The sequence below is a fragment of the Halichoerus grypus genome, chromosome 13 (assembly GCF_964656455.1).
Source record: "Halichoerus grypus chromosome 13, mHalGry1.hap1.1, whole genome shotgun sequence".
NCBI classification, from domain to species: Eukaryota; Metazoa; Chordata; class Mammalia; order Carnivora; family Phocidae; genus Halichoerus; species Halichoerus grypus.
The window spans coordinates 67,917,721-67,930,794 of record NC_135724.1 but is presented as its reverse complement, the minus strand read 5'-3'; the positions used below and the strand labels follow the sequence as shown (position 1 = coordinate 67,930,794).

Genomic DNA, 13,074 nt, shown 5'->3' with positions numbered 1-13,074 from the left:
TGTGTGTACTAGCGTGTGCATGCAACTTGGTCGTGCGTGTGTACGTGCCCAGTCTGTGTGCGGGATGCGGAGCCTGGACCCGCCACCCTGAGCTAGCTCCCCGCACGGCAGCCTTCCTGGTTCTCAGGGCCCATTCCCAAATCCTAAGAAGGTGAACCAGTTCACAGCCCACAGTTGTCCAAGGCACAGTCCAGAATGTAAACTTGACATTGACAGTGACTATGCATGGACATTTTGGGTTAGTGCTTGTGGTGGGTCAGTGATGGATTGGACTCTACAGGGTCCCTGCCTCCCAAGGACCTTGAATGCAGCTGGGGCCCCCATAACACACGTGGGAGGAGGAGCCCTCAGTGGGAGCGTGGGATTGAATGGCTAGGGTCGAGGGACTGAGGGTCCTGTAGTGAGTGTGACAGAGACGTCTGTGGGAGGGGCACAGGACAGTGTCACTGGGGAGGCAGGAGCAGGGGGTCCCCTATGCTCTAGGTTGTGACGATAGGGAATGCCCATATGGGGTAGGAAACCAGAGCAAACATGGCAGTGAGTGGTGGCATAAAGGAAAGGAGAGTGAACATCTCTGAGGGGGGCTTGTACCAGATGGTGAGGCTCCCGGTCCAGGGAGGAGCTCAGACACTATCCAGGAGTCCATGGGGAACCAAGAGCAGTGGGCTTTGGTACTGTTGGTGACTGATGTGGCCCCCATAAGAAGGGCAAGTAAAGAGATATTGGGGAGGATGGTCTATCTTGGTTCTGCTGTTCAGATCTGCTCTGGAATATTCTATGGCCATTGTGGGTGAGAGTAAAACTAGCCCTCCCAAAACCATGAGGATGCCCTTGCAGACTCCTTTCCCCCAAAGGCAAAAGATTGATGATCACCCCTAAAGACGGTTGTGTTCAGGACACAAAGTGTTAGAAGCGCAATGAGCAGAGAGCACGATTTCTGATTGAATAAAGGACATTTTATTGAGTGTCGAGCGGGTGCAGCGAGAAGGGCTGGGGTGACCCTGGTGGGAGGGCAGATCCGCCCGGAGGTCCTGTGGCTCCAGGCCCCCTTGGGTGTGGGAGGGTGTCGGGGACCTAAGAGCACTCTGCGGGGACCACCTTCTTCTCCACGGTTCTCCCCTCGTGCGTGACCAGGCAGCTGACGCTGCTGTATGATTTCCACTTGGCCGGCGTCAGGCTCAGGTAGCTGCTGGCCGCGTACTTGTTGTTGCTCTGTTTGGAGGGCTTGGTGGTCTCCACGCCCTGGGTGATGGTGCTGCCATCTGCCTTCCAGGCCACCGTCACGCCGCTGGGGTAGAAGTCACTGACGAGGCACACCAGGGTGGCCTCGTTGGCGCCGAGTTCCTCAGAGAATGACAGGAAGAGCATGACCAAGGGCGCAGACTTGGGCTGATCTGTGTGGACAGAGGAGAGAGTGGAGAGATGCAGGGAGAGTCCCGGTGTTGGGCAGCCCTTCCCTTATCTACAGCTTCTGTGACTGTTCCCATGGTGACCATGTTTGTTCACCCAGGGGATCCTCCTTACCACTCCAGCCCTGGACAGCAAGCAGCCCCCCATGCTCCCAGCAGCTCTTCCATGTCACCTCTCCCAGAAGTGTGAGAGGTGCATCTGCAGCCTCAGTTTCCTCCTCAGCCCCGTATCTGGGCCCCATATCACTTCATTCTTCTGGATCCAGGTGCTTCCCCTGTGAACTGGAGTCCCCTACCCACCCTGCCAGGACAACTCTGACGGTATGTATGGAGGTCCCAAGCCCTGCACCTAGTGGGGCAAGGAGACCCTGTCCCCCTCAGGAATAGCTCTGTCCCTGCCTCCTGGGAAGGCTGGGTACTCCAAGGTTCTGCCATCTCCCACATCTCTCCTGCCCTGACCACAGGACCCTTCACTTCTGCAGCCTTCTTGGGGCTACTCCCCGCAGACGACAGGCAGGGTGGCCCCATGGCCACCTCAGCACTTCTGATGATTCCTGACTTTAAGGGGCAGCTGTGTAGCTCTGAGCCCCCACTCACTTCCCACTTTGTCATCTTCTGAGTCTAAAGTACCCTTTGAGGAAGGCAGGAGGCCACCCCTTGGACAGGTGAGACACCTGGGGATTATAGGGCTCCAGGGACAGGTAAGACTCTGCCCCATGGTACCTGCTCCCTTCTGACCAACATCCTGGGAGGGCTGTGTTTCTGGTCACCTTGCCCTGCATTGCTCGTGTCTCTGTCTCCATGTCCCCACGGCCTAGCAGAGGCCCTCAGCACTTCAGCCTAGAGCAAACCAGACTGTTCTGTCCCCCTCCCATGGGCCTCCCCTTTGGCTGGCCCTCTGTGTGTCCAGAGGCTGGGCTCACAGCTCCAGCCACGTCCCCAGCCTCCTGTGTGGTCCTCCTAGCCTGGATGGGCATCAAGCCTGCAGCCAAGACCCCAAGGGACTCTCTAAGGCTACCCCAGTGCCCCTAGTCAGAACCAGCCTCGGACCCCACACAGGTGTCTGCCCTGGAAGAAGGGAAGGAGCCCCCATTTTTGGATCACCCACCCCTAGCCTAGGGCCCTGGAATCTGGACACATTCAATCATCAGATTCTAAAGGTAAATGCTTGTACCATTGGGGTCCTTCCTGCTGGTTTCCCCGAGACCAATCCACTTCCCCCAGATCCCACAGATCTGCTAGAAGGTCAGTCCTTAAGGCTGGGAGGGCAGACAGGGAGCAGCCCCCAAAGAAAAGTAACTTTCCCAAGACAACAGAGGGGTGGGGCAGGTTAGGAAATGTGGTGAGAGCCACTTACCTAGGACGGTGAGCTGGGTTCCTTCACTGAAAACAAACCAGGATGACTGAGTTTCAGGCCAAAACCCACCAGGCCAGCACCTGGGGCCTGCCCCCTGGGGACCGGGCCAGAACAGGAACCTGTGATGGGCATAAGGCTGTAGCAGGTGGGGCTGGGCAGCTAGCCTCCTAGAGGCTGTGGCACACCTGGATGAGCCCACAGCCCAGAGGTGTCCCCATGCCCAGCCCCCTGATTGAGGCAGACTCTACCCATGTCTTGTATATTTCCCCCCTTTCCAAGGCTGTCCTGGTCACCTCCTAATCCTCAGTCTGATGGTGACACTGCATGGAGTAGGTGTTTAGTAAATCCCTGGGTGCCTCGTCCTCTCATGTGGTGTGGCAGAGCGAGTCCTGAACTGGCTCAGACCTGCCTGATGGCCTCATTTAGAGCTTCCGAGGGTTCCTCTCCTACAATTTCCCATGGTCCAGCCAGGTGGCTTCCTTCCTGCACCTACTGGTCTGGGACTGGGTCATTCCTGACTCATTGTACTCCCATGTGTAGACCGCCCACTTTTTCTCTACACATCAAGTCACAATGCAATCCCACCTCTTTGATGAAGCTTTCTGTGATCTCTCAGACCACTGTTTTTCTGTCCACCTGTCTGTGCATCTGTCCGTGTGTTCATCCATCCATCATCCATCATCCATCCATCCATCCACTCACCCATCTATCCATCCGAAAGTAGCTCCAGGCACTGTTTCATATGCTGGGACATGGAGGGCCTCCCTGGCTTTCATCTCCATCTCTCCCTGAAAGCTCTCAAGTCAGGGCCAACAAGGCCCTCTTCCTGGGCAGTTCCCCAGTTCCTGTTGTACATTATGTCTTTACGGGATGCAACATAGAATCAGCCTCTGTTTTCAGTGACTCTCTTCCTGTTGGTACCTGAGACCTCCCATTCTCCTCCCCTGACTTCTCTTTCACCCCTGCCCATGCATGGCAGCTGACTCCCAGATCGGCACCCTGGGTCCTCCTTCTTTGCCATCTTCCTATATTGTGGATTCCCACTACTGCCCATTTGGTGAGGTTCAAGTCTAGTCCAGCTCTAAACCCTCTCCTTGACTCTCCCTAAATTGCCTACTGACCATCTCCAGCTGGATGTTCAACAGGAATCTCAAACTCACCATATCCAAGTGAGATTGACCACCTTCCCCCCAACCCAGCTCTTTTTTCTGTCTTCATCTTGTCACATGTGACCATGAATGCTCTCACTACCCAAGCCTCAGGCCAGATCTGTAGCTTCAAAGCAATCCCAATCAAATTCCCAGCAAATTATTTTGTTGATATTGGCAAACTGATTCTAAAGTTTATTATAGTGGGGCAAAGGACTCAGAATAGCTAACACAATATTGAAAGGAAAGAACAAAGTTGGAGAAATGACACCACAAGGCTTTGAGACTTACTATAAAGCTACAATAATCAAGACAGTGTGGTATTGACATAAATACAGACCAATGGAATAGAACAGAGAGCCCAGAAATAAACTCTCACACATACAATGAAATGATTTTTGACAAGGGTGCGAAGACCATTCAATGGGGGAAAGGACAGTCTTATCAATAAATGGTGCTAGGAAACATAGATATTTACATGCAGAAGAATGAAGTTGGACTCTTACCTAACATTATATACAGAAATAAACTCAAAATGGATGCAAAGCATAAATATAAGAGCTAAAACAATGAAACTCTTAGAAGAAAACATAGGACAAAAGCTTTACAACATTGGACTGGCAGTGATTTCTTGGATATGACACTGAAGGCACAGGCAACAAAAGAAAAACTAGACAAGTTGGATTTCATGAAAACGTCAAAATTTTGTATATCAAATGATGCTTTTGACAGGGTAAAAAGGCAGCCCACAGAATGAGAGAAGATATTTGCAAATCATATATGTAATAAAAGGTTAATATCCAGAATATATAGGGAACTCCTAAAACTCAACAAGAAAAAAACAAACAACCCAATTCAAAAATGGGCAAAGGACTTGAACAGACATTTATCCAAAGAACATATGCAAATGGCCAATAAGCACATGAAAGATGCTCAATATTACTAATCATTAGATAAATGCAAATTAGGACTACAATGAGATACCACTTCACACTCATTGGGATGGCTACTATTAAAAAAACAAACTAGGAAACAAGTGTTGGTAAGGATGTGGAGAAATTGGAACCCTTGTGTAATGTTGGTGCACAAATACCGCATGATTCCACTTATGTGAGGTATTTAGAGCAGTCAAAATCATAAACAACACAGTCTTAAGTTACCAGTGGGTCAAAGAAGAAACTACAAGTGAAATTAAAAGATACTTTGAGATGAATGAAAAGAAAACCCAACACACTAAAACCTATGGGATTCAGTGACAGTGGTGTTCTAAGGAAAATTTATAGCTATAAAAAGTCTCTATTAAAAAAGAAGAAAGATTTCAAACCAATAACTTAAGTCTACCTTAAGGAAATAGAAAAAGAAGAGCAAGTTAATTCCAAAGCTAGCAGAAGGAAGGAAAAATAATGATTAGAGTAGAAATAAATGAATTAGAGAATAAAAAACAATAAGGAGAACCAGTAAAACCAAAAGCTGGTTCTTCGAAGTTTAGCAGCTTTGAGAAATCTTTACCAGATCGACAAATACAAAACAGAGAAGATTCCAATTATTAAAGTCAGAACTGGGGCACCTGGGTGGCTCAGTGAGTTAAGCAATCTGCCTTGGGCTCAGGTCACGATCCCAGGGTCCTGGGATCGAATCCCACATTGCGCCCCCTGCTCAGCAGGGAGTCTGCTTCTCCCTCTGTCTCTGCTGCTCTCTCTGTCAAATAAATAAATAAAATCTTTTTTTTTAAAAAAGTCAGAACTGGGGGCACCTGGGTGGCTCAGTCGGTTAAGCGGCTGCCTTCAGCTCAGGTCATGATCTCAGGGTCCTGGGATCGAGCCCCGCGTCGGGCTCCCTGCTCCATGGGGAGTCTGCTTCTCCCTCTCCCTCTGCCTGCCACTCTGCCTACTTGTGCTGTCTATATCTCTCTGTCAAATAAATAAATAAAATCTTAAAAAAAAATAAAAAATAAATAAAAAAGTCAGAACTGGAAGTTGGGACATTATTACACACCATGCAAAATTGAAAAGGATTATAAGGAAATAATATGAACAATGGAATACCAACAAATCAGATAACCTAGTTGAAATGAACAAATTCCTAGAAAGACACTAACAACCTAAACTGACTCAAAAAGAAATAGAAAACCTGAACAGGCCTATAACAACTAAAGAGATTAAAATGGTAATCAAAATCTGTTCCCATAAAGAAAAGCCCAGAATGAGAAGGCTTCACCAGAAAATCTTACCAAATATTTTTACGTATGCATGTGTGTATGTACAAAATATTTATTTATTTATTTATTTATTTATTTATTTATTTATTTATAGAGTGCATACAGGCACATGAGCGGGTGGGGGGGGGAGAGGGAGAGAGAGAGAGACTCTCAAGCAGACTCTGCCCTGAGCGCAGAGTCTGAGGTGGGGCTCGATCCCATGACCCTGAGATCATGACCTGAGCCAAAACCAAGAGTCAAACACTTAACTGACTGAGCCACCCAGGCACCCCTGTACCAAATATTTAAAGAAAATTTAACACCAATCCTTCACAAACTCTTCTGAAAAATAATAAAGAAAGGAACACTTCCTAACTCATTCTTTGAGAATTACCCTGATTTCAAAACCCAACAAAGACATCACAAGAAAACTACAAACTATCCCTTATGAATACACATGCAAAAATGCTCAATAAAATACTAGAAAAGCGAATCCAACAGTATATTGAAAGAATTATACATCAAGTGGGATTTATCTCAGGAATGCAAGGGTGGTTCAACTTAAGAAAATCAATCAACACAACATATCATAATAATAAAATGAAGGATGATAGCCATGTGATCATCTCCATTGATGCAGAAAAATATTTGACAAAATTCAACACAATTTCATGACAAAAGACTTAAAAAACTTGGAGTAGAAGGGACCTTCCTCAACTTTATAAAACCATCTATGAAAAATCCACGTTGAACATCATATTCATTGGTGGAAGACTGAACGCTTTTCCCTCAAAGTCAGGAACAAGACAAGGATGCCTATTTTTGCCCCTTCAGTTCAACGCTATACTGGTGAATGGCTAAACAAAATGTAATACATTGAAAAATGGAATACTTCTCAGCAATAGAAAGGAACAAGCTATTGACAAATGGAATAACCTGGGTGAACTTCAAAGGCCTTATACTGAACTAAAGAAGCCAGACTCAAAAGGTTCTGTACTTGGAATATTATTATTCAGTTATAAAAAACCAACAAACTATGATTCACCCAACAATCTGAACGGACATCCAGAAAATTAGGCTGGGTGTAAAACGCTAATCACCAAATGTTACAAATTGTATGATTCCATTTATAGAACAATCTTGAAATGACAAAATTAGAAATGAAGACCAAATTAGTAGTTGTCAGCGGGTAAAGAAAGGGCTTAGAAGGGACGGAAATGGGAGTGGCAATAGAAGGGCAAGATGAGGAATCTGCAGTGAGGGAAATGTTTTGTGCCTTAACTGTATCAGTGTCAATATCCTGGTTGTGATATTTTACTATAGTTTTACAAGGCATTACCATTGGGGGAAGCCAGGTGGAGGGGACATGGGGTCCCCTGTATTGTTTCTTATAACTACATGTGAATCTACAATGATTTCAAAATAAAAAGTTTAATTTACAGAAAGGTTATATACTGCATTATTCCATTTATATGATAGTCTGGAAAAGGCAAAACTATAGGGTCCCAGAGAGATCGGTGGTTGCCATGGTTGGGGCAGAGAAAGGGACTGATTACAAAAGGGACACAAGGAAATTTGGGGGGGTGATGGAAATGTTCTCTATCTTGATTGTGGTGGTAGTTACATGACTCTATGATTTTATTAAAATTTATACAACTGCTATACCAAAAAGAGGGAATTTTACTCTGTATAAATTAAAGTAAAATAAAAATAGAAATCTTTATTACATTACTATAGTCACCATATATATATATAAAATGAGTTTATTATTCTTTTCCATGGATATACCATAGTTTATTTTACCTTCTCTTACTGTTGGACATTGAAGGGCTTTCTACTTTTTCCTCTGAACACACTTACAATATTTAGCTGAAGTTCTGATTATTTCCTCAAGATAAATTTCTAGAAGTGGAATTACTTGGTTAAAAGGAATGCAGATTTTTATACATCTTGACACATGGTGTCATTTGTTCCAAGAATTTCTTCTCCCACTGACCATCCATGACAGTGCCCAGTCCTCCCCCGTCAACCTCTGGCACCATCACTTTAAATTCACCTGCCAATTTCACAGGTGATCTTGGTCGTTGTGTGGACAGCCCCCTCTCTGCAGCTCTCATCTGCCGTCAAAAAAGCTGGATCCATTTTCCCAAGACACAAATCTGACTCTGAGAGTCCCTTATGTAAGTCCCTCAAGGACCTCAGGAAAAATCACGGGGGCGTGAAACCCCCTGCAGTCTGCCACCCTCCTCACCTCCTCCAATCTCTGCTGCGCCTGCGCACCTCACTCTCTTCTCAGCCTTTGCTATTCTCTTTGCCTGGAGACACCCCATCACTGGCCAACAGCGTTTCATCTGTAAAACCAGCTTGGTCATTTCCCCCCATCCCACCTTACTGCTCTAAAAATGGTCTATCGGTCTGTCCTCAAGACTGCACGTGACCCCCTTGGTTCAGGCCCATCGTCTCTACATCCACCGGCCCTGAGTGACCGGAAAGTGAGTAGACTTCCTTGGGGGAGACCAAGGCCTTGCAGACCACCCCTTCTCTTGGACCCTTTTATTAAGATGCAGGACAGGCTGGTGCAGTCACAGCGCTCTCTTAACTGGCTAGCAAAAAAGCCAGGGGGGCATCCTGGCTCCTCTCTTTCCTGTTACTCCCACCTCCTCAATCTCCAACTGCCGGTCCACTCTGCCAAGGACACGGCCACACCCTCCTCAAAGTCTCTCTAGCTCTGGATTCCCACCCTCAACCACCCAAGTCTGGTCATGTCCTTTCCTTGCAAACATTCCCCAGGATGCCCCAGATGAAGTCTGTCCTCCAGGGATGGGTCCTCCCTGTCGGGCTGGTCACCTGTTCAGCCTTCTCTCAGACCATCTTGGCCCCAGTACCCACTCGTTCCAGCCCTGCGGACCACTGGGAGCTTCCTGGGCATTCTGTGCCAGTACCACCTCGCCATTGTCCTCGTGTGTGGTTGCTGCTTCACCTGCCCCCTCTCCCGCTGGACCTTGAATTGGGGCCAAAGCTTGTTCCCCTGGGGTCTCAGCCCCAGCCAAGGCCTGACCCCCCATGGGGGCTCCATCTCTCCTTGTGTTTCCCTGAGCCCTGCCGGATGCTGAGATGCCAGTCCTTGCCCAACACCCACAGGTGCTGACCCACCCTTCATGGCTGGCCTGCTAATACAGAACAGAAGCATCTCATCCTGTTCCAGTCCTGCACCATGGCAACACCAGCATCCTTGGGGTGGGTGTCAGGCTACAAGGCCCTCACCCGACTAGGACCCCTCGCTTTGCAGGTAGGCAACTGAGGCTGGGAGAGGCAGACATGTCAGCCCCACAAGTTAGGAGATGGGGGTGGGAAGACCTGGCAGCCATCAGGCTTGCGTGTTGGAGTCTGCACGAGCTGTGTGACATTGGGCAGGTCCCCTCAGCTCTCTGGACCTCTATCCTCATTTGTAAAATGGGGATGATAGCAGGCTCTGCCTTGTGGGGCTGCTGAGGGATGTTCTGCCCCTAAAGTGATTAGTGCCCACAATGAACGTGCTGTTGTGTCACTCATTATCATAAGTGGACCCAGATGCTCGGCACTTAGTCCAAGGACTTCCCACCGCACGCAGAGAGAAGGGCCTGGGGTCACTCAGCAAGTGGTGGCAGACCTGTGGCCCCCACAGACACTCGAAGGGGCCTTTCCCATGGAGGCGCTTGCACCCTGGGTGGGCTTGAGTTCTTAGGGGGTCAGTCACAGGAAGCAGCCCTGGCTGAATGTCCTTGGCTAAGGGTCTGGTGACCTGGGGACAGCAGGGAAGGCCCACTCTGATGTAAGAAGCATTGGCTGGAGGGGCGCCTGGGTGGCTCAGTCAGTTGAGTGGCTGCCTTCGGCTCGGGTCATGGTCCCAGGGTCCTGGGATTGAGACCCACATCGGGCTCTCTGCTCAGTGGGGAGCCTGCTTCTCCCTCTGCCTCTGCTGCTCCCCCTGGCTTGTGCTCTCTCCCTCTCTCTTTCTCTCAAATGAATAAATAAAATCTTTTTAAAAAAAGAAAAGAAGCATTGGCTGGAGCCTGCACCCTAGTGCTCCGGGGGGTGGCCCCTGCCCAGCAGGGGAAGGGCAAGGAGGTGGCTCATCAGTTAAGAGGAGGCAGCCTGGGCACCCTGACCCAGTCACAGCACTTACCACCCATGTGGGTATCCTGCCCCTGCCTCCTGTTTCTTCCTTACCCAGAAGACCAGGGTGAGGTGAGTGAGGCACTAGCCTTGGGTGCAAAATTTAGGAGTGCCAAAAAGCTCAGTAATTAAGACAAATAATATATTAATACAATACTAAAACAAATGAATGCAAACGAATACACCATGGACAAAATGTCAACACTTTAAATAAAGCCAGTGTCTGTCCAGGCTGCCCCCCTTCTCACTGATTCTTCCTTGTCCTTCTTGTCCCCCTCATAGCCGCTCTGTGTCCCAGTCCCAGTTCTGGCTGCAAAGACCCTCTCGTCCCTCACCCCCATGACTCCCTCAGTCCCTTACCTGTCCCACAGGCTCCGAGAGCTGCTTCCTGCGGGGGCTCCAGGGTCTGGGGTGCTGTTCGGTGGGTCTACTGGCAGTGGGGGCAGCCGACCATGGGCACCCACAGCCAAGCCCAGCAGCAGCAGGGGCCAGCATGGCTTGGGGCCAGGGCTCTGCCCCCAGGGGGCCTCAGAGCCCACCCGACCTGTCCCCGGCCTCATTTGCCCTCAGGGTCAAAGGACCTGCAGGCTTGAGCTCCCTGGAGGAGAGTCAGTCAGTACCCCGGGCCTTCTTGGTGGCAGTGGCTATCCCAGTGTTCCCTGGCCCAAGCGACCCGGTCCTCTGCCTGAACCTTCTCTCCAAGGCCCATGGCTGTTACTCCAGGGGGTCTCTCCCAGCGGGCCATCGGCCAACTGCCCTGCTGTGGTCGGCATCCAGAGCTCAACCGTCTCCCACCACAGCTGCAAGCCTGGTCTTGCCCCTGGGGCCCTGGGTGGGCCACAGCTGCTCCTGCCTTCCTTCTCAGAGGGCGCCTGGGTCTGTGGAGCCTCTCCCCTGGGACTGGAGAGGCCCTGGAGGCAGTGCAATGCCAGTGGGGTAGGAGTTGCCTGCGTTCAGTGGGCTGGGGCTGGGGCTGCTGTTCTGACCAGCCTGGGGGCAGGGGTGGTGACAGGGGAGGAAACAGGTGTCGTTTAGCAGGAAGCCGATGTTCAAGTTCGGGAATCATGATACAATTATAAAAATAGGGTTTAATGCACCGTGTCCAGCACCTCATGGGTGTCATCTCTCTCTCTGACACACACACGCACACACTCACACTTACACCCTCACACCCTCATAGATTTTATCCAGCGGTCACCATCATGAGCATGGCGTCGGCACACTGCACGCAGTAATGGTTTCCATGAGACCCCTTTCCCATCTCCCCGAATGCCTACGCACTGTCCGTCCGGGAACCCCGCTTCGGTGTGGGGTGAGCAGCAGCAATGAAGAGGGACCGAGCCCCCGCATGGGGTGGCAAGAGCCTGCCTCTGCGCTGGCACTCCCGGGAGGGATGCTCTGGTCACCTCCGGGGCGTCCAGGCGTCTGGGAGGTGGGGCTGGCAGCAACTACCAGCTCTGCTCACTTTCAGGACCATGGCGAGGTCCAAGTTGGGAGAGAATGGATGTGAAGTTGCTTCTTTGCCCTTTAGTTTTTTAAAAACTGTGGTAAAATATACGTAAAATGACGTTTGCATCTTAGCCATTTTAAGTGTACAATTCAGTGGCGTTAAGCACATTCACACTGTTGTGCAAGCCTTACCACCGTCCCTCTCCAGAGCTTGTTCATCTTCCCAGACTGAAACGCTGTCCGCTTGAAACACAGTAACTCCCCATTCTTCCTCCCCAGCCCCCCGCACCCACCATCCTACTTTCCGTCTCAGTGAATCTGACTCTGGGGTCCTCGTATATGTGGGATCATATAGTATTTGTCCTTTGAACATGCTTTTTAAAGATTTCATTTTATTTCTTTATTTTGGGGGGTAGGGGCAGAGGGAAAGAGAATATGAAGCAGGACTTTGCACTGAGCATGGAGCCGACCTGGGGCTCGATCTCATCACCAGGAGATCACAACCTGAGCCGAAACCAAAAGTCAGGCACTTAATTGAGCCACCCAGGCACCCCTGAACGTGCTTTTTTTTTAAAATTTAAATTCAATTAATTAACATATAATGTATTAATGGTTTCAGAGGCAGAGGTCAGTGATTCATCAGGCTTATATAACACCCAGTGCCCATTACATCACATGCCCTCCTTAATGTCCATCACCCAGTTACCCCATCCCCCCACCCACTTCCCCTCCAGCAACCCTCAGTTTGTTTCCTATAATTAAGAGTCTCTTATGGTTTGTCTCCCTCTCTGATTTTGTCTTGTTTTATTTTTGTTCTCTTCCCCTATGATCCTCTGTTTTGTTTCTTAAATTCCACATATCAGTGAGATCACATGATAATTGTCTCTCTGATTGACTTATTTTGCTTAGCATAATATCCTCTAGTTCTAACCACATCGTTGCAAATGGCAAGATTTCATTTTTTTGATGGTTGAGTAGTATTCCATTGTGTGTGTGTGTGTGTGTGTGTGTGTGTGTGTGTGTATATACATATATATATATATATATATATATATATATATATATATATACCACATCTTCTTTTTCCATTCATCTGTTGATGGACATCTGGGCTCTTTCCATAGTTTGGCTATTGTGGACATTGCTGCTATAAACATTGGGGTGGAGGTGTCCCTTCAGATCACTACATTTGTATCTTTGGGGTAAATACCCAGTAGTGCAATTGCTGGGTCGTAGGGTAGCTCTATTTTCAACTTTTTGAGGAACTTCCATACTGTTTTCCAGAGTCACTGCACCATCTTGCATTCCCACCAACAGCGTAGGAGGGTTCCCCTTTCTCCGCATCCCCGCCAACATCTG

General features: G+C 48.9%; 1 protein-coding gene across 1 annotated transcript; it reads right to left on the bottom strand.

Annotated features, from left to right (window-relative positions):
- Positions 1 to 934: 934 nt before the first annotated feature.
- On the bottom strand, positions 935 to 11,212 carry LOC118525675 (immunoglobulin lambda-like polypeptide 5). Its single transcript, XM_036076481.2, has 3 exons — positions 10,627 to 11,212; positions 2,767 to 2,885; positions 935 to 1,394 (listed from the first exon to the last, which is right to left on the bottom strand). The coding sequence occupies exons 1-3, from the start codon at positions 10,824 to 10,826 to the stop codon at positions 1,075 to 1,077; spliced, it is 639 nt and encodes a 212-aa protein (XP_035932374.2). The 5' UTR covers positions 10,827 to 11,212; the 3' UTR covers positions 935 to 1,074.
- Between the last annotated feature and the right edge of the window lie 1,862 nt (positions 11,213 to 13,074).

Coding starts and splice junctions, on each gene's coding strand:
- LOC118525675 (XM_036076481.2), bottom strand. CDS start 10,826: ATGAGGCCGGGGACAGGTCGGGTGGGCTCTGAGGCCCCCTGGGGGCAG. Junction 2,886..10,626: donor TCTCGGAGCCTGTGGGACAG/GTAAGGGACTGA, acceptor TGCCCATCACAG/GTTCCTGTTCTGGCCCGGTC. Junction 1,395..2,766: donor AACCCAGCTCACCGTCCTAG/GTAAGTGGCTCT, acceptor CTGTCCACACAG/ATCAGCCCAAGTCTGCGCCC.